At 56.9% G+C, this 18,659-nt stretch overlaps 3 protein-coding genes across 6 annotated transcripts; 1 reads left to right on the forward strand and 2 right to left on the reverse strand.

Moving 5' to 3' along the window:
* Positions 1-4,916: 4,916 nt before the first annotated feature.
* MISP3 (MISP family member 3) lies at positions 4,917-7,645 on the forward strand. 4 transcript variants are annotated; one of them, XM_057709539.1, is made up of 4 exons: positions 4,926-6,059; positions 6,248-6,316; positions 6,586-6,659; positions 6,916-7,299. In XM_057709539.1, exons 1-4 carry the CDS (start codon positions 5,492-5,494, stop codon positions 6,931-6,933), a joined length of 729 nt encoding a protein of 242 aa, XP_057565522.1. In that variant the 5' UTR covers positions 4,926-5,491; the 3' UTR covers positions 6,934-7,299. The 4 variants fall into 4 exon arrangements, 3 of the variants coding, with proteins under 3 accessions (XP_057565523.1, XP_057565522.1, XP_057565524.1); XM_057709540.1 differs by lacking the exon at positions 6,248-6,316 and having other exon boundaries at positions 4,917-6,059; positions 6,916-7,645; XR_009049229.1 differs by lacking the exon at positions 6,248-6,316 and having other exon boundaries at positions 6,539-6,659; positions 6,916-6,989.
* A 3,234-nt stretch (positions 7,646-10,879) lies between these two features.
* On the reverse strand, positions 10,880-13,692 carry C15H19orf67 (chromosome 15 C19orf67 homolog). The gene is made up of 6 exons (XM_057710112.1): positions 13,358-13,692; positions 12,527-12,671; positions 12,309-12,409; positions 12,038-12,223; positions 11,566-11,700; positions 10,880-11,113 (listed from the first exon to the last, which is right to left on the reverse strand). Exons 1-6 carry the CDS (start codon positions 13,690-13,692, stop codon positions 10,939-10,941), a joined length of 1,077 nt encoding a protein of 358 aa, XP_057566095.1. The 3' UTR covers positions 10,880-10,938.
* Positions 13,693-14,909: 1,217 nt separating this feature from the next.
* Positions 14,910-18,455, reverse strand: SAMD1 (sterile alpha motif domain containing 1). The gene is made up of 6 exons (XM_057710110.1): positions 18,329-18,455; positions 16,863-17,965; positions 16,149-16,443; positions 15,962-16,058; positions 15,753-15,864; positions 14,910-15,653 (listed from the first exon to the last, which is right to left on the reverse strand). The coding sequence occupies exons 2-6, from the start codon at positions 17,808-17,810 to the stop codon at positions 15,495-15,497; spliced, it is 1,611 nt and encodes a 536-aa protein (XP_057566093.1). The 5' UTR covers positions 17,811-17,965; positions 18,329-18,455; the 3' UTR covers positions 14,910-15,494.
* Positions 18,456-18,659: the final 204 nt, after the last annotated feature.

Below are 18,659 nucleotides of genomic sequence, written 5' to 3' on the forward strand. Positions count from 1 at the left end.
GCGCTGCATGCAGGGTCATAGCTCCCCGATCGGGGATTGAACCTGTGCCCTCTGCATGGAAGAGGGGAGTCTTAACCACTGGACCACCAGGGAAGTCCCCTGGGCACCTTGCTTCAGAGGGCCTGCTCCCCGTGGGGCAAAGGGAATGCACACAGCTAAATCCTCCCTCCCTGCTCTAGATCCTACTCAGGGTTGCCAAGAAGTGGCCAAGGGCAGCTGTTGGCAGAGGGATGAAGAAAGAGCTTGGACATGTGAGATGGGGTCCCTAGGTGCATGCATAAGGCTCTTCGCTGTGTAGGACAGAGTTGGGGCTGGGAAGCAAAAGAGGCCAGACTGAGGGCTGGGGTTTTCCTGTGCCCCACATTCAAGTACAAAACTCCTAAGGATTCAAAATATTTTCAACTGAACCTGGCCTTCTAGGTCATTCTAAAAGTATATTTGCCATGGACTTCCCTGGTGGCTCAATGGTTAAGAATCTGCCTGCCAATGCAGGGGACACGGGTTAGATCCCTGGTCCAGGAAGAACCCACATGCCACGGAGCAACTAAGCCCGTGAGCCACAACTACTGAGCCCATGTGCTGCAATTATTGAAGCTCATGTGCCTAGAGCCCATTCTCCGCAACAAGAGAAGCCACCTCACTGGGAAGCCCACGCACCACGACGAAGAGTGGCCCCCCTCGCCACAACTAGAGGAAGCCCGCAAGCAGCAATGAAGACCCAACACAGCCAAAAAAAAAAAAAAGAAAAAAAAGTATATTTGCCATAATAGGAAAAGGGAAATATATATATATGTGTGTGTGTGTGTGTGTATATGTGTATATACATATATATATGATATATATATATATATATATATATCATATATATATACAGCACTACATGGCTTGCAGGATCTGTTTCCTGACCAGGGATTGAACCTGAGCCCCTGCAGTGAAAGTGCTCAGTCCTAACCACTTGACCGCCAAGGAATTCCCCTGAGAGAACAAGTATTTATTTTTATTTATGTATTTACTTACTTGTTTTTAAATTTATTTTTGGCTGTGTTGGCTCTTTTTTAAATTAAGTAATTAATTTATTGGCTGCATTGGGTCTTTGTTGCTGCACACGGGCTTCCTCTAGTTGCGGTGAGCGGGGGCTACTCTTCATTGTGGTGCGCAGGCTTCTCATTGCAGTGGCTTCTCTTGTTGCAGAGCACGGGCTCTAGGCACATGGGCTTCAGTAGTTGCAGCACATGGGCTCAATAGTTGTGGCTCATGGGCTCTAGAGCACAGGCTCAATAGTTGTGGCACACAGGCTTAGTTGCTCTGTGGCATGTGGGATCTTCCCGGCCCAGGGCTCAAACCCGTGTCCCCTGCATTAGCAGGCGGATTCTTAACCACTGAACTACCAGGGAAGCCCTGTGTTGGCTCTTTGTTGCTGTGTGCAGGCTTTCTCTAGTTGTGCCGAATGGGGGCTACCCTTCGTTGCAGCGTGTGGGCTTCTCACTGCAGTGGCTTTTCTTGTTGCGGAGCACAGGCTCTAGGTGTGTGGGCTTCAGTAGTTGTGGCTCATGGGCTCCATAGTTGTGGCTCACAGACTTAGTTGCTCTGCAGCATGTGGGATCTTCCCAGACCAGGGCTTGAATCCCTGTCCCCTGCATTGGCAGGCAGATTCTTAACCAATGCACCACCGAGGAAGTCCTGAGAACATATTTTTTAAAATTAGTTTTTAATTGCAGTAAAAGACACACAACAAAATTTACCACTGGTGGCATTTAGTACATTCACAGTGTTGTGCAACTTTTCTCACTATCTTGTTCCAGAACCTTTTCATCACCCCAAAAGGAAATCCTGTACCCATTAAGCAGTCCTCCCCATTCCCCACTCCCCCTCAGTCTCTGGCAACCACTGATCTGCTTCTGTGTCTATAGATTTACCTATTCTGGACATTTTCTATCAATGGGATCATACCATATGTGGCCTTTTGTGTCTGGCTTCTTTCACTGAGCACAGTGTTTTCAAGGTTCATCCATATTGTAGCATGAATCAGTGCTTCATTCCTTTCTATGGCTGAATAATACTCCATTGTACGTGTGTATCACATTTTGTTTATCCATTCATTTGTTAATGGATATTTAGGTTGTTTCCACCTTTTGGAGGAGAGACTATATTTTACTTAATTGCTTGTAGTTTGATATTATAACTGTTAACTCTTGAGATGTATAATATATAGGTTTCTCTTTGTGCTCTTGTCCTGGGTTCCACATTGAGGCAAGACTGTTCTGTTTATAACTGTCTGTCTCCCAAACCCAACTGCAACTTCCAAGTTTGGTTCATTTCTTTGTTCCCAGCATTGGGAACATTCTTAAACAAGTGTTATGTGTCAGGTACTGTTCTAGGCATGGGGGAGTTGGGTGAGCCTGAGAAACAGAAAATGCTGTAATGCAGCCCACTTTCTGGCTGGGTGTGGGGGGAAGACAGATAATATACAAATAAATGGAGAAATAAAGGTAATTGATGATAACTGCAGTATTGGGTGAGTTACAGAAAATAACAGGGATAAGGATATGGAGAAAAGCTGTGTTTGATGTAGGCTGGGTGATCAGAGACCACTACTCTGAAGAAGTGACATCTGAACCAAGACCTGAATAGAAGAAGCCAACTACGTGATGAGTCGTTCCAAGCAGAGGGAAAGACAAGTCGAAAGGCCCTGGGGGTGGGAATGCAGTCAGGGGGTTTGAGGAAAGTATGAAGCTTGAGATGGAGGAGTGATCAAGGGAGAAGACGTTAGGAGATGAGATCTGAGAAGTGGGAAGGGCCTTCTGAGCCAGGGTAGGGAATTTAGATTTTTCTTCTAAGTTTAGTGGGGAGTCATTGGAGGACAGTGAGTGGAACAAGGGTGAAGAGAAGTGGACGAATTCAGAATATGTTTTGGAGGCAGAGCAAACGGCAATCCAATATATGAATGGATCGGGGCAGGGGATGAGAGAAAAAGAGAAATTGAGGCTGACTTCTACATTTTGGGCATGAAAAACAGGAATGAGTGAGTTGCTATACACAGTAGAGAGGAGTAGAGTTAGGGGAAACCAAGAGTTCAGTTTCGAAAGTGTTCATTGAATAGCTATTAGACTGGGTACTGTTAGATATGAGTCCAAAACATAGGGGAGAAGTCAGAGCTAGAGATATAAATTTGGGAGACATCAGCATAGAGATGGTGTTTAAAGCATGAGATTGGAGTTTGTCAGGAAAGAGACTGTATACTTAAACCGAGTCATTTATGAGAACTCAACAGAAGGAAATAATCAAGGAGCGGCTGCCTGCAGTGGAGGGACACAGCTAACAAAGCTTGGAGGAAGGGGGCGTGGGATAAACATTCTGACCTCACTCTCTCCCATCAGCCAAACCCAGTGGAAGCCAGAGGGGAAGGAAGCCCATTGATGCAGGTGAACCAGAAGTCTGAGAAGGGGTACCTGGGAGGTAGGAGGAAAATCAGGAGGGGGTGGTGTCCTCCAAGACCAAGGAGCTAATGGAGATGAAATCAGGGAGGAGCCAGTGACCGGGTCTAGCAAATGGAGGTCACGGAGGTCCTTGACAGAGAAGGTTCAGTGGCATGGTGGAACCAAGAGCCCAGGAAGCATGGCTAGAAGAGGGACAGGAGGTGATAAAGTGGAGAGTTCACTGCAGAGACAACTCATTCCAGAAGTATACTTTTCATCCTCATCACCTTTCAAGGGAGTAAGCACTATTATCCCCATTTTACAGACAAGGAAACTGAGCCTTGGAGAAGGCTGACACTTAGGTTCTGAGTGGGATGGAACCCAGGTGGGCCTGATTCCAATTGGGCCAATAGAGAGAGGAAGGAGGTCAGATGGTCAAAGGGAGGAGGGTAGCAGCTTGAGATTGAGATCCAGGAGAGAGTACAGTGGGAGGAGGACAGAAAGGGGAGTCACTAGGGTAGGCAGAGAGTTCGGGGATTACTGGGGCTCCTGAGGCAATGTAGCCCCCCCCCCCCACTTTCTTTAGGTAACTATATCTTTCTTACTGGTTTTGGAGAGAGCTCAGGTGATGAGAGTGGAAAATGTCCCTGGTCTCCCGGCATCGATCCTGGCCTTGAACCCCACAATCTGGCCCCAGCTGCAGGGAGATACTTCTTCCCGCAAGCCTGGATACCTCTCTGGGCCTTCCCAGTAGCCTGGGCCCAAGGGGACCGCCTTTCAAACCTCAGCCGCTCTGCTAAGCCCTGGGCGCTCTATGTGTGCGTCCCTACCTCGTCGCTCAATCTGGGAGTACACTTGGCAGCAGACGCCTCGCGGACTTTTCCGGGAGGGGGTGAGGGGAAGTGCCCTCTGGGCTTGGCGCGGGCGAGGGCGCTGGCGCTCGACTCGGAACCAGGCTGAGACCAGGCACTGGTAGGGAGACTAGGGCAGGCGGTGAGGCGGTTCCTGGTGCCCCCTCCAGCCCGAGCTGCGCGCTGCAGGGGTGGAACGTAGAAGGACAGCCCAGAGGCAGTGGGCGTCGCTGCCCGTCGGCTGGCACAGGCTCGGAGGGACAGGCAAGGCCCCGGAAAGATGGCTTCGGGTGACACCCCACCAGAGGACAATGGTTCAGAGGCCCAGCCAGGCGTGCATCTCGGGCGAAGCCTCCTGGCAATGCCGGGACGTGAGGCCGGAAAGGTGCCAGGGTGGCGCCCACTGAGTGAACACTGCACCCAGACTGGCGCCCCAGGTAGCGGGCTAGGTCTAGGGAAGCCCTCTTTTTAAAAGTCCAATGCCCTGAGCTGACAAGAGGCGCGCCAGTAGACAAATTCCAGTGCCAGGCTGAGGCGCCCCCGCCTCGGGGGCGGGGTCAGGGCGGAGCCCGGAGTCCTCCCGGCAGGTGCAGGGGGAGGTGCCCGGCCCTACCCCCGGGGGCCGTTCTTGGAGGCCAGAGGCGGGTCAGAGAAGCGGCCGGTGCAGGCGACGCCTTGGAACCAGCGGACGGCGACTGCAGCCACAGGTGCCGCGCAGGGCAGTGAGTCCCAGCTCTGGGCATCAAAACTCCAGCGCTGGGAGCTAAGGCTCCCGAGCTGCTCCCAACCCCGGACATCGAGGCCCCCGGGCCGGAGAGCGGAGCCCTGGGGTCGTTGGAAGAGCGGGGCCCTGAGCCCCCCGGGTTAGACAGCGAAATTCCCGGGCCTGCCGCAGAGCAGGATACTGAGATCCCCAGGCGAGGCGGCGAGGTCCCCGTGCCCTCCCCAGACCAAGGCGCGGAGACCCCCGGGCAAGAGAGCGAAGTCCTTGGGCCATCATCGGGGCAGGACTCAGAGAGCCCTGGGCGGACCGCAGCGGGGGGCTTTGAGAGTCCTGGGCCAGGCAGCGACAACCCTGAACCGTGTGAAGCGCGAGGCGCGGGGCTTCTTGAGCGGTGTGCCTCTCAAGGTCCGGAAACCTCCTCCGAGGCAAACTCGGAAGCCCCCCAGCTGCGTTTTCTACTGCGCTCCGAGACCCCACATCAGCCCTCAGACGAGCCGCCCATGGAGACGCCCATCGAGCGCGAAATTCGCCGCAGCTGCGAACGCGAAGAGAGCCTGCGCCGGAGCCGGGGCCTGAGCCCGGGTCGCGCGGGCCGCGAACTCGTCGAACTGCGCGTGCGACCGGTGCTCAACCTGCCGGGCCCCGGCCCCGCGCTCCCGCGCGCCTTGGAGCGCGCTCGGGCGGGCGCGCAGATGCAGCGAGACATCGAGCGGGAGGCCCACCGGCAGGCGGCGCTGGCGCGCCGGGAGGTCCCGGAGCAACGCGCCCGGCCGCCGCCGCAGCCGCTGGGCGAGCTAAAGCGCTTCTTCGAGGCTGTTGGCGGGTGCGGCTCCTCGCCGGCGGCGGAGGGCAGCGCGGACCCGCAGCGGCTGCCTGAGCCCGGAGGCCGGCCGCGTTCAGTCGTGCAGGGCCGGTGCCCGGGGCTGGCCCGCGCCCCGCCGCCCATCGCACCATCGCTGCTGGAGCAGGAGGTGTGCGAGGTGAATGAGCGCGAGCGGGAGCTGCAGCGCCAGCGCCTCAGCGTCTACGGCACAGCAGAGTTCAAGGAGCCCGCGCCCAGCCTAACCGGTAAGCCACGGGCGCCCCATCGCTGGGGATTCCCAGGGCTCCAGCCGCTCTCACCGACTGCCCAACTCCAGTGGCCCTCTGGTCCTCGGGGTCCCCCTTCCTGGCTCCCAGACTCCACGGACCCCCCTCTCAACTCTCCTCTCTCTGCCCACCCCTATGCTCCACACCCCCACCCCCACCCCTTGTAGGACTCCCAGATCCACCCCATCTAGGCTCATGGTGGGGAAAGGGAGGAGGATTCCAGATGTCTTTGTCAGGTACCAGGGAACCCTCCCTGGGTTCTGGCGCACCTGGATCCTCCCTCTGAATTTTCAGGTTCCTACCTCCCCACCCTGGGTTTGTTTGCCTCCCTCCTCCCTCGGGTTCCTCCCTTCTCCCTCAGGATGCAGGCCTTCATGCGGAGGAGGTGGGGGGGGGCGGTGAACGCCTGTGTGTGTTTAAGGGGCGCGGCCGCTCTCCTTCGTCCTGGCCGCCTCCAGCTGGTGAGAGGAGGGGCAATCCCGGCTGAGCGGCCCTTCCCCCGCAGCGAGCAGGGGTGACGGAAAGCTGGCGGTGATCTGGCCTCCCCGCAGAAAGGCTTCGGAGAACGGTCTGGAGCAGGTGGGAACCTCTTCCCCCGCCCCCCGGCTCAGGCGTTTGTCGCTGTCCCCACCCCAGTCCTCTGCATGGGAGAACGCTGGGCTGGGGAAAGGGCCCCCTGGGAAGTCACTCTGCGCTAGGACCCAAAGTCCCAGGCGTGGCCCAGGGGTGACAAAGAGGCAGTGGTCGTGGGGCCGAAACTGCCCCACCCGGCGCCTGGGTGTCCCCAGGTGCGCGGGCCTCTGAGGCATGCCTTCGGTCTGACCCCTCTCTCCAGGAGGAGCGGAAGCCTTGAGGTTCGAGCCGGCTGGGGTCCCCGGACGGAAGTAACATGCCCGTCAGGGGACCCAGAGAGGCGCGCCCAGGCGTGCCCTCCGGATCCGCAGAAGGCCTGGAGAGGGGCCACAGGTCTGAGCCGGGAGAGACGCAATAGATCAGCCCATCCTTAAACCTGACTTTGTGAAATTGACCAGAATCTTCTATAAAACTTAGTCCCCACTGGGAAACACCACCACCACAACCCCTCCAGTAAAACTGCCCAGCCCTTCTCCTCCTAACTGCAAAGGGAAGTAGCCTCTCCTTCCGGCCTTGACTGTTAAGAGGACAGGGGTCACCTCCTTGACTGCCTCCACTCCCCAATAAAGCCCCTTCTTTCTAGGCAGTGCAGGCTGTTTTCTTCTGGGTCCTCTTCGTCTGGGGTGGGGCGGGTCGGGAGCGCAGCGAGAAGAGGAAGTCTTGAGAAAGTCGCCAGAGGCGCCGGCCGGAATGCGGAATGTCCCCTTATCTCCCCATTCCGGGGCCGCAGGTCTCCCCTGGCCCGGCCGGGGTCCTAGTGCCCCCTGGCGACGCGGGCGCGAACTGCGGCGTTGGGACAAACGAATTCATGCCCTCTCTTTCCAGATTTCGTCAACATTTATTGGTGCCAAACGACATGCCCCGTGCAGGTTGCTGGCTAGACAGAGGTGATAAAAGGTTGTTCCCGCCCTGGGGACATAAACAATAGCTACACACACACAAAGGAAAAAAAAAAAAAAAAGGAGGAGAGTGGTGGTGTTGGTTCAAGCTCCTTAGCAGGGCATGCGAGGCCACTTATAATCTGCCTAGCAATTGCAAACCTCACATGCCTACAGACCCCAGGCAGATATTAAGAGAGAGACAGGGTGTGCTGTAAAACAAATGCCTTGTTTCAACGGGGGCGGGGGGAGGGTAGATATTCCTCCATATCACCAGTGCTATGAGTGAGTGAGTGGTGTCAAGCTTCTGCTTTCCAAAAGCAAATGGAGGGAATTCCTTGGCGGTGCAGTGGTTAAGATTCTGTGCTTTCAGGCCCATGTTCAATCCTTGGTCTGGGAACCAAGATCCCACAAGCCCCACAGCGTGGCCAAAAAAACCCAAAAAGCAAGCAAACAAACAAACAAACAAAAAAACCCCAAAGCAACTGGAAACCCAGCCTTTAAAAGAAAAATTTACTGAACTTTAAATAATTGTGACTATTTAGAAAACTTTAATTGGTGGGAGGCAGGAAGTGACAGGAAGCAACACCTGTTTGCAATAGGGCTTGTGGCTGTCGATTGGTAAGCCCTCCTTAACTTTCCTCTGTCCCAAGACAAGGGGTCCAAGGCCCCCCTGGATGGGGTTCAAGATAAGCTGTAAAACTGCATCCTTACGGCATATTCTGTGGTTTTAGTGTATCAACTTCTTAAAGGTACACTGAAACCTAGAAAAGACTTAGAATCATTGTTTAAACTGGACTTGTCCACTTCTGTATGCCCTGGGTCTAGCTCACACAGCATTGTACCCCAGTAGTAGCTCAGCCCAAGAACCCACCCCTGATCCCACTATCAGCACACTGAGCACATGCTTGACCCGTGACTCTGGGAGGTAAGGAGAGAAAGGCAAGAAACAGCCAGCACTGCCAAAGTGGAAGATGGAAACACCAAGAACCTGTTCTTATTCCCCGGCAGAGGAGCTAAGAACTAAGTATGTAGAGTTGACAGAACTGCTTACGTGTAGACCTGGGTTTTCAAACTTTCTTGCATATTAAACTTATCTGACGTGGGACTTCCCTGGTGGTGCAGCGGTTAAGAATCTGCCTGCCAATGCAGGGGACACGGGTTCGATCCCTGCCCCAGGAAGATCCCACATGCTGCAGAGCAACTAAGCCTGTGTGCCACAACTACTGAGCCTGTACTCTAGAGCCCGTGAGCCACAACTACTGAGCCCACGTGCCACAACTACTGAAGTCTGCATGCCTAGAGCCTGTGCTCTGCAACAAGAGAAGCTGTGGCACTGAGAAGCCCCAGCACCAAGAAGCCCGCGCTCTCCGCAACTAAAAGAAAGTCTGCTCGCAGCAACAAATACCCAACGCAGCCGAAAAAAAAAAATTACTTAAGGCACCCTTATGCCAAATAACTCCGAATCTGATAAAAGGCCTCGGCATCAATAAAGCTCCCCAGGTGCTTCTAACATGGAGCCATGTTTGAGAGCCATGAGGTCAATGTAGGCTAGCATTTTCTCAAAGTGTGGCGCCTGGATGAGCAACATCAGCATCACTTGGGAACTTGTAAGAAACACGCATTCTTGGGCTCCATCCCAAACTTAATGATGAAATTGTCCACGTGATTCTAAAGTTAGAGAATGATGGGTGTAGACAGTTCCTGAGCAATAGGACCCAGGAAATCAAACCTGTTTCCTTCCTCTCCCAGTACTGCCACCACCCACCAGAAATCTAGTTTTAAGTGGCCTGTGGATTTGTAGTAAGGGAGACAGATTAAAGCTGTGTGTGGCTAGTCCGAACCAAGAGGCGTTGTAAGTGTAAGACAGACAAAAGATTTCAAAAACCTAGTACAAGGAAAGAGGGATATCTCAATAATTTCTTGCATTGATTATATGTTGGAATAATATTTTGGATATATGGGGTTAAATAAAAATATCACTAAAAGTTTGACCTCTTTATTTTTCTAATGTGGCTACTAGAAAATTTGAAATTACATATGTGACTCGCATTTGTGGTCACTTTAAATTTCTATTGGACTAGACTAGTCGAAACACTGGTGGTGGTGAACTCACAGGTGCCTCAAATCAGTGTTAGAGAACTCCAGAACCCCTTTGTACCCATTCAGACCTAGGTTGTGGACTGAAAAATCCTTGATGCAGTCAGAAACTGTCACCAGAAGCCTCCACTCCCACCCCAAAACAACAAGGGTTTTGGTCCAATCCTGATTTACCTCACCTCTCACGTTCATTTTTGTCATTTGTAAACTGGGATAATCATAATACTTATTATAATATTATGTGTCAGGGACTATTAAGTAAGCGAGTGCTTTGCTCCACAAAGCAGGGATCCAAGTCTCTCCTCCCACTCTAAAATGCTAGGGGGAACCAAAAGGTGTCCTTTACTTTGGGTGGGGTGGGGTGGGAGGGAACTCGCGGCTGAGTGACAGCCGGATCAGCAAGGACACCCCTCCCCTCACAAGTGACCAGTTGCTATCAGAAGAACCCAGTTCAGGTCCAGGCTCCGCCACTTGGTCGCCGTAGTTCTAGGCAGGAGAGTTCACCTCTCAACTCGGGTCTTCTCTCCAGTTCAAGGTAGGAGTGAGGCTTAGCGACCCCAACTTGGAGTGTCTCACGGCTCTCCCACCCAGCTCGCGCCCCGGACATCCCAGGGGGTACAGCGACCTGCCCAAACCATGACCCAAAAGCTGGATGAGAAAGATCTAACCTCGGCTCTTAGGAAACTGATCACTGGCCATTTCCTAGGGCACGTCGGGAAATACAGTCTTTTTCGGTACAGGGAAATAATTTCCGGGTCAAAATATGAAAGTGGGCGTGGCTCTGCGTCCCTTCCCACAGTGGGCGTTGAATTTCCCGGCTACCCGAAACTTGCGGTTTTCTGGGTTCCGGTTGTTGACAGGAGCCGCTACTTCCCTTTTTGCCTCATGAGCGCCTCTGCGCATGCTCTGAGCTCCCGTCCGCCAGTCGGTGGAAGGTGGTTTTTGTTTCCAGACTACATTTCCCAGAAGGCTGCGCGAGTAGGCGGGGCCTCCTCGCCCCAAGGGGCGGGGAGCGGCGATCCAAGCGGACGCTGAGTCTGTGACCTCTTTCTTTTATTTAATATAAACCTGGTGAGTCCGCACGCAAGGCCCCGCGGCCGGGCCGGACCCAGTGCGGACGGGCCAGCTCGGCCCGGCCCCTTGGAAGGCGAGGCCGAGCTGCACTAGGAGAACGAGTGAGCCCCTCCCCTCCCCCCTCTCCTGGGGTTTGGAACTGTCAAGCTCCAGCTCCCACCCTCTCTCCAGGTTCAAGACCCCTGCGCGGCCCACGCCGCGGGCCCGGCGGTGCTCGGGGGTCGGGCCGTGCCTGCCTGGCCCATGAGGATCTGCACCAGCAGGTCGGTGGCCAGCATGTGCGACGGCTCCTCGAAGCCGATGGTCAGCAGCTGCTGGTAGTCCCCAGGTGGCTGCGGGCACAAAATCCTGGGGGCCGGGGACAGACAGGCCTGGCCGTGAGCGCCCCCTGCTACTCGGGAACCCCTCCCCTTGAGCGAGAGGCTGTGGCTAAAAGAGGCTTTGTTTCAGCTGGGGGTGGGAAAAACCCTGGGGGAAAGTGGTTTTCTTGTTGATGAGAAACCTAGAGAGTAATGGCTCTGGGAGGCTCAGCAACTCTAGTCCTGACCTGGCCAATTACTCAGCTAGCTGTGTGTCCTTGGGCAGGTGATTTAACCTCTCTGAGCACCTGTTTCTTTCTTTGTAAAGTATAGATCTCGGTGGGTTGTTACACTAGTCTGCATAAAGTGCTTTTCAGGGCACAATAAAATGCTATCCTTAGTACCAATGGAAACAATGTTGGGGGATGTAGATGGTCTTCGGTTGGGTTCTGCCCCTCCCTCCAGACCCCATGCCCACCTTGCCATAGCCCTAGCTCCTACCATGAATAAAGGTCATCCTCGGCTGGTCCTAGGGGCACCCATCGTCCGATGGACCACAGCTTCTGAATCTGGGGGCACGAATTGGCTGGACTCTTGCCTGTGTCTTCCCATGTATCTCGATAGCACAGGAAGTAGCTGGGAGAGGAAGGGGCAACAATTAAAAGTGAGCAGTTCCCTAACTTCTGTTTGAGGGTTTTAATTTTGGAGGTAAGGTGGAAACATCAGAAGTTGCCTTCAAGTTCTCAGGTAGGGATATGACTCAATCCTGAGGACTTTCCTCCCTGTCAGCCTATTTTTAAGATACGGACTTTTATTTTGATGGGGGCATATATATATTTTTAAAGGCGGGGATGACCTTTCAAAAATCCTTGATTTCCTACTTGGCTTTCCATGCTTTGTTGGTGGTGGTTCAGTGGCCCAAACTGGCATTCTCCATAGAGGGGAGGACTTTGATTCTGATAAGGGGACTCACTAATCCACATGGGAATCTTGCCCCCGGCTGCTGGACTCCGGGGTGGTTTCCAGGTTCCAGCGCATCTTCTTATACAGGTATCGGGGGAAACGGCTGGCGGTGTAGGCGGCAGGGGCACAGTATCTGAAGATGGACACCTCGTGGGAAGGACTGATGGAGAACCTCCCGCAGAAGAAACAGGAGATGCTGGCAGGAGATGGGAGAGTGGGGAATGAGGCTATGCCCTGGATTCCTCCACCCCTGACCCAATCCCAGTCTCCAACTCTTTTACCTTAGGGGGTCACTCTCCTCCAGGTCCACAAACCCAAATGACGCGTACATAAGGACCAGCTGTTCCAGGCGCAGAGTCAGCTGTTGGGAGATCTCCAACAGCTGCATGGAAGAGGGGGCATAATGAGATTAGCTGGCCTGCCAGGAGCATCCTCCCTATCCCCCAGGCCTGAGGGATGAAGAAAGGGGCATGGGGTCTTGGAAACCTGCTCCACACACCCCCTTTCGGATCAGCTCCTGCAGGGCCCCATAGATGGGGGGCACACTTCGTGCAGCTGCCTCCAGGTACAGGAAATAGGGCTCACACATCTGCAAGAAGGTGGGCATGGCCTTTGCCAGCTGTTCCTTCTGCACTCGGTCCCTGCTGAAGGGAGAAGGGGGCCTTTGTCTGAGGTCCCTGGCTCCCCCACCAATTTCTCCCATTCTACTCACCCCCCACCTGTATCCCTGGCCTGGACCCCCCACTATAAACAAAATCTCCCAGTGTCAGGCCTTTCTCAGAGCATCTTCCAGAACCACCAGTATCAAAAACATTTGAAACACTTGTTAAAATGCAGACACCTGAGTCCCACGACTGACTTTGACTTACTATTCCCTGGGTGAAGCCCACAAATTTAGGGTTTAAACAACCTCCTAGGGGATTCCAGTGGACATTGATACATGAGAATCACAGTTCCCTTTCCTGTGGTCTAGGAATTATATTATCCTCTGAGGTCTTAAACTGGTAGCCAGTAGGCCAAACCTGGCTCAGATAGGTTTTGTTTAGCCTGCCCAGGGTTCAAAAACCTAAGCCAACGGTTAAAAAGTGGGAGAAAAATTCTAGCGATCTGGCAACACCAAGGGCCCAACACAACAGCCCACACTCTCTAACCCCAGATTTCTACACAGTCCTCATAACTCTTCGAAATTGGATTGCTAATCAGAAAGCTTCATTTACCTCTTCTGGCTCCTAATGCTTTTGAGTTTGCAAACCTAGTGTATGTCACATATTTTGTTATCCCCTCCTCCATCTCCTCCACGGGTAGAATGTAGGACCCCGACCAACATCACCTGTAGAGCAAGTAGCTCTGGAAATCATCTGCCTTCTTGAGCAGGTAACGGAGCTGTTCGGTGATGGGGCTGAACATGGTGTCCAAGGGTAGGCGAGGAGGGGAGGGCCCGGGGCCTGGGGCCAGAGGCTCGGGGGAGGGCGTAGAGGTGGAGGCCTCGGGCAGCTGCCCCAGGACGGCCTCGGGCTCCGCCTCGGGTGGGTCCCCAGGTCGGCCACGGGGAGGCGACCATGAGGGGTCTTCGCAGGTCTGTGCCCCAGGTTCCAAGTCGTCCGGGGGCGGCGTTTCCCCAGAGCCTGAGTGGAGCGGCCCCACGAACCACTGCTCGGTTGCCATCGTGCGGCGGGAGGCGGGGACCAGAGCTCTTCAAGCCTCCTCTGCTCACATTGGCCGCAGGTTCGACCCCGCCCAAGGTACCTCGGACTTGGCTGGGAGCGCGTCCCCCTCCAACTCGCCCCTGCCTCGACCTCTCTGCCTGCGCCCGCGTGGAGGGAGTTCGCTTCATTTGAATTTCAACAAGCAGGAGGGGCTCGCCGCTCCGGCCCGCGCTGCGCGGCCCGGCCGCGGCGCCCCGCGCACAAGCGCGCTCCCGGAACCTGGCCGTGGGGTACGCGTCCGGGGGAGGCGACCCGGGCCGCCGCAGACGCGGCAGTGTCCCGGGAGTGCGTCCCGGAACCAGCGCGTTTAACTCTGTAAGACGGTTTCCTGGGGAGGAGGGGTCTCTATCCCGTGTCCAAACCCCAGGGTTGCAGGTATAGAAAACGAGGACGGCCCCGCCCCACTCGCTGAGTCTCTGACTCCCAGGCCATCGGTATTATAAAAAAAAAAAAAAAAAAAAAAAAAAAAAAAGAGTTGAGAAACTGCATTAGAACTTAGTAGGCATTTGTGATGTAGTAGTTATTACTACTAACGATTATAAAAATCTTCACTTGGAAAAATTTTCCCATCCCATGATCACATCTGATGGCCCAGTCCCTTCTGCCCCTTTTATGGACAGAGGGCCGTGAGGCCTGGAGACCCTACCAAGAGCCCAGAACAGACCCCTGTCCCCAACAGTTGTAGGCTGGATTCTTTGTCACACGGAAAGGTTGTCAGATATAGAGCTATGAAGCCACACACATTAATTCTACTTAAAGACTCTGAGTAAAGAACTCAGGTGTCAGACCCCGCCCTGCGTGACCCTGAGCAAGCATCTTTGCTGTGATGAACCAGTTGCCACGTCTGTAAAGTGGATTTTTAATGAGCTCTGCCTCATGGGGCTGTGGTGAGATCCCAGAGAATGCTTGTAAAGCCTAGAGTTAACTGCTAGTGACTTAACAAATATTTGAGCACCTACTGTGTGCCCAAACACTGTTCTGGGAATGGAGAGATGACAGAAGAAGCAAATATTCCTGTTTCCTTGGAGCAGTTACAGTTATAATTATAGCTGGTTGTGAGGGAGCCCCATTCACTACCTGTCTCCCTCCAAACAATTCTGTCCTAACCCAAGACTCCCAGGGGCTGGTATGGTTCTTCACCTCTCCGACAACATTCATAAAATGGACTCCGTGGCATTTTCTTCTTCTCTCTTTTTTTAAAATTTTATTTAAAAAACCTTCGGTGCAATATTAAAAAGCAATACAGCCAGCTGGAGCGACAACGAACAGAAAGAAAGGGGAGGGGTTGGGAAGATCCAGGGACCCCATCCCAGCTGTTCCCAGGGGCTGGAGGCCAGGGACACACTGGGGAGGAGCCTGGGTGGTGGGGGAGGGAGGAAAGGCCACCCACCAAAATGAACAGGCAGAATAAAACATTTATATAGGAAACATCTGGCTGAACTGAAGAGGATCTAGGGGAGATGGGAAGCCCCCATTTTTTTTTTTTTTCCAAAAATGTCCTAGACTGGGAGGGAGGGTTGGTCTCCTGGGATGAAACGAGCAGGTCTTATCCCACCCCACACTCCTCTGTCATGGAGTACAGGATGTGCTGCGGGCCAGAGGTGTGTGTGTTGGGGAGACACAGGGAAAAGATGAGTAGGAATGCCCCCTCACTGGAATCTGTTATGAGGGCTGAGGGTGTCCCTGTCCAGCTCCTGGACTCTGGGGGTCTTGGGTGAGATGGGGACTGGAATGGGTTGGGGCAGGGATTAGGCTGGGCGCTCAGCCTAGAAAGCCATCAGGGTCGTCATCCTCAAAGTGGCCTTGCTGCAGCACCTTGATGTGGTGCTCGTAGATTTTCAGGGCTGGGCCGAGGCGAATGGACAGGCCGGTCAGCACATCTGTGCGCTGCATGAGCAGCAAAGACTTGCCGTCGATTTCCTGGGTGGGACAGAAAGAGAGAGAGAGAGAACAGGGTCGGAGCACACCCCTCACTAAGGCCCTGGAACGCTGGGGCTAAGTTGAGGGTCGGGAACTCACCTGCTCTTGGAAAGCTGTTGCCTGCTCTGGGAAGCCGGCCTCAGTGAAGTACTCTACCACATCTGTCACCGTCCACTCCACAGGATCAGCTGGCTTCTCCTTGCGCCCAGAACTGTGTTGGAACAGAGGGAACCAGTGAGCAGTGACGCTCCTCTGGTTCCGTTACACACACCTAGGCAGCACCCCGTGTCTCAAACACCCCAACTTACGGACAGCCAAAGGGGGTCCCATCAGCCCCAGGTAGGGCTGGTTTTCCTGGGGGCAAAGGCACGGGGGATGGGGAGTCTGGCCCAGTGGCAGCAGAGGCTGAGAAATAAAAAGCATATGCCTGTGGTTTTGTCTTGGGGCTCGGTTCCTTCCCACCAGGAACCCTCTCCCACCCAGAGGGATCCTTACCTGATCCCCCTTCCTTATTCATGGCGGCCATGGAGAACACCTGACGGGTGCCACTGCCTGGCGCTGGCCCCCGCCCTTCATCCTGGCCCTGGTGGGGTCCACAGGGCGTCCACTCCTTGACCCTCTCCTTGGCACTCTGAGGACCCCGCTCGCCATTAAGCTGGTGGTGCTGGGCACCTGCAGGACGGTCACCCTCTGGCACCTCGGAGCCCTCAGACACTTCATCTTCTTCATCCTCATCGTCATCCTCCTCATCTTCCTCTTCTTTCTCAAGCACTCGCTCTTCTCCACCTCTCTGGTGCAAGGGAGAGAGGCACGCAAGGTTAGTAGCTGTTCTGGCCCTGGGCCCAATCCCTGGGATCCAGGACCAAGTGGTGTGCCTCTCCGGCACCTTTAACATCAACATGGACCAACTTTTACACATTCACTCCGTGCCAAGCTCTGTGTTAATAAAGCCCTCAGCAGCCAGATCTCACTAAACTCACTCAACAACCCCAAGGGGTCGCTACTGTTATTAAGTCGTGCTGTACAGCGGAGGAAACTGAGGCTGGGAAAGATCAAGTCACTTGCCAAGGTCACCACCCGCCGAGCCCGCAGGGAAGAAGCGCACAGCCCGGGCCGCCCGCAGCCCGGTTCCTCCCGGGACTCGCGCCCCGCCACCAACTTCGTCCGCACCTGCCCACCGCGCGGCGGCCCCCTCCGCGGCGCGCTCACCTTGCTCCGCGACGCGCGGGCGCTGGCAGCCGGCGGCGCCCGCCCGGGCCTGTCCCCGCGGGGCAGCGCGAGCGCTCCGAGGCGGGTGCGCTCCAGGCGGCCCCGAGCCGCCGCCTCCTCCTCTAGCAGCCCCTGCACGCGGCCGCGGGTCAGGCGGCCGCCGGCGCCGCCGCTGCCCCCGAGGTAGCGCACGACTTCCCGCAGGCTCACGGGCCGCGCCGGGCCGCCGGCCCGCGCCGCGCCCCCCTCCGGCGGCTGCTGTGGCTGCGGCGGCGGCGGCGGCTGCTGCTGCTGTGGCGGCGCCGGCGGCTGTGGCGGCGGCGGCTCCCGGGCGGCGACGGCGGGCGGGGGGGCGCGGCGCGGGCCGGCCGGGGGCGCCACTGCCGGAGGAGCAGCGGGCGCGGGCGGCGGCGCGGCCAGGGGCGCGGCCCGCTGCGCGCGGGGGCCCGGCTGCGCGGGGCCGGGCGAGGGGGGCGCTGTGGCGGCGGCAGCGGCGGCCGCGCGGGGCGCCCGGGCCGGGGCGGCGGCGGCGACGGGCGCGGGCGGTGGCGGCGGGGCGGGCGTGGGCGGCGGCGCGGCGGCGGCGGCCGCGGGGCCCCCGCGGGGGGCGCGCGGCGGGGCCGGCGGGGTGGCTCCGCGCCGGGGCGGCTGGACGCGCGCCGCGTTGCGGTACGAGATGCTCCCCTTGTAGCTGACCCGGAGCACGGCGCGCTGCTGGATCAGTTTCTCGAGCTCGGCGCGCGTGCGCTCCGGCTCCGGGCCGTGCCGCCGCCGCACCATCCGGCAGATGCGCTCCAGGTCCGGCCGCGCCTTGCGCGAGCGCAGCGAGTCGATGGTGTCCAGGATCCACTCTTGGTAGTGCGGGGAAGCGGCGGACGACGAGGCAGCGGCCGCCGTGGTTGCGGCCGCCGCCGTCTCCGGCGGGGGTAGGGCCGGGGGCCCCGCCATGCCTCCCGCCCGGCCGGGCTGCACCGTGCGCGCTGCCTCCCTCCCAGCGCGGCGCCCCCCTCCCCGGCTCCCCTCCCTCCGCCGCTGCCCGCCTCCTCCGCCTCCCCCCCCGGGGGGCGCAGCGCCTCGGCGGAGCGGCGGCGGCGCTGCTGTTTCTTTGCAAAAAAAAAAAAAAAAAGAACGAGAGAGAGGGAGCGAGAGAGAGAGAGAGAAAAAACAGTGAGAGAGAAAGAAAAGAGAAAAATATATGCACACACTCACTCACTCGCACGCACGCACACACAGACCCGCTTCTGCTGGGCGCGCGCGGGGCCGGGGATGCGAGGAGGGAGGAGGGGAGCGCGGCGCGGCCGGCCCCTCCCCGCCGCCGCCGCCGCCGCACGCGCGCCCTGCGCCCGGGACACTCCGGCCCCCCTTCCTTCCCTCCCTCCCTCCTCCCCGCCGCCCGCCTTCCTCCCTCCCACCCCCACGCGCCCGCTTTTAAGGTGGAGCCCGGGCCCCCCGCCCGCCCCCTTTACCCTGCGCTCTTGCTCACTCCGGCTCGCTCCGGCCCCCCCTTACAACTCCCGCGCGCTTTTTAAGGAGGCGCCGCGGAGTTGGCGCCGGGGCGGGGGCGGGGGAAAGCGGCGGGCGGGGGAGGGGGAGGGGAGCGCCGGGGGGAGGAGAGAGGGGGCGGGCGGGGCGGGCGGGCGGTGCTCGGCCGCCCTCCAGCCATTGGGCGCGGGACCCAGACGTCCCCGGCGCCCAGCCCCCCTCTCCACGCCTCCCCGGCGCGCTCCGCTTTCGGGACCGCACTTACCGGGAACTCGCTGCCCGCGGGCCGGGCCACTGCGCTCGCCAGGCGCCGCG

This window comes from Hippopotamus amphibius, chromosome 15, assembly GCF_030028045.1.
Source record: "Hippopotamus amphibius kiboko isolate mHipAmp2 chromosome 15, mHipAmp2.hap2, whole genome shotgun sequence".
Taxonomy (NCBI): domain Eukaryota; kingdom Metazoa; phylum Chordata; class Mammalia; order Artiodactyla; family Hippopotamidae; genus Hippopotamus; species Hippopotamus amphibius.

Coding starts and splice junctions, on each gene's coding strand:
- MISP3 (XM_057709539.1), top strand. CDS start 5,492: ATGGAGACGCCCATCGAGCGCGAAATTCGCCGCAGCTGCGAACGCGAA. Junction 6,060..6,247: donor GCCCGCGCCCAGCCTAACCG/GTAAGCCACGGG, acceptor CACCCCTTGTAG/GACTCCCAGATCCACCCCAT. Junction 6,317..6,585: donor ATTCCAGATGTCTTTGTCAG/GTACCAGGGAAC, acceptor CTTCCCCCGCAG/CGAGCAGGGGTGACGGAAAG.
- C15H19orf67 (XM_057710112.1), bottom strand. CDS start 13,692: ATGGCAACCGAGCAGTGGTTCGTGGGGCCGCTCCACTCAGGCTCTGGG. Junction 12,672..13,357: donor CAGAGCTACTTGCTCTACAG/GTGATGTTGGTC, acceptor TTCTCCCTTCAG/CAGGGACCGAGTGCAGAAGG. Junction 12,224..12,308: donor GAGGAGAGTGACCCCCTAAG/GTAAAAGAGTTG, acceptor ATCTCCTGCCAG/CATCTCCTGTTTCTTCTGCG.
- SAMD1 (XM_057710110.1), bottom strand. CDS start 17,810: ATGGCGGGGCCCCCGGCCCTACCCCCGCCGGAGACGGCGGCGGCCGCA. Junction 15,865..15,961: donor GGGACCCCCTTTGGCTGTCC/GTAAGTTGGGGT, acceptor GTTCCAACACAG/TTCTGGGCGCAAGGAGAAGC. Junction 15,654..15,752: donor CAACAGCTTTCCAAGAGCAG/GTGAGTTCCCGA, acceptor TGTCCCACCCAG/GAAATCGACGGCAAGTCTTT.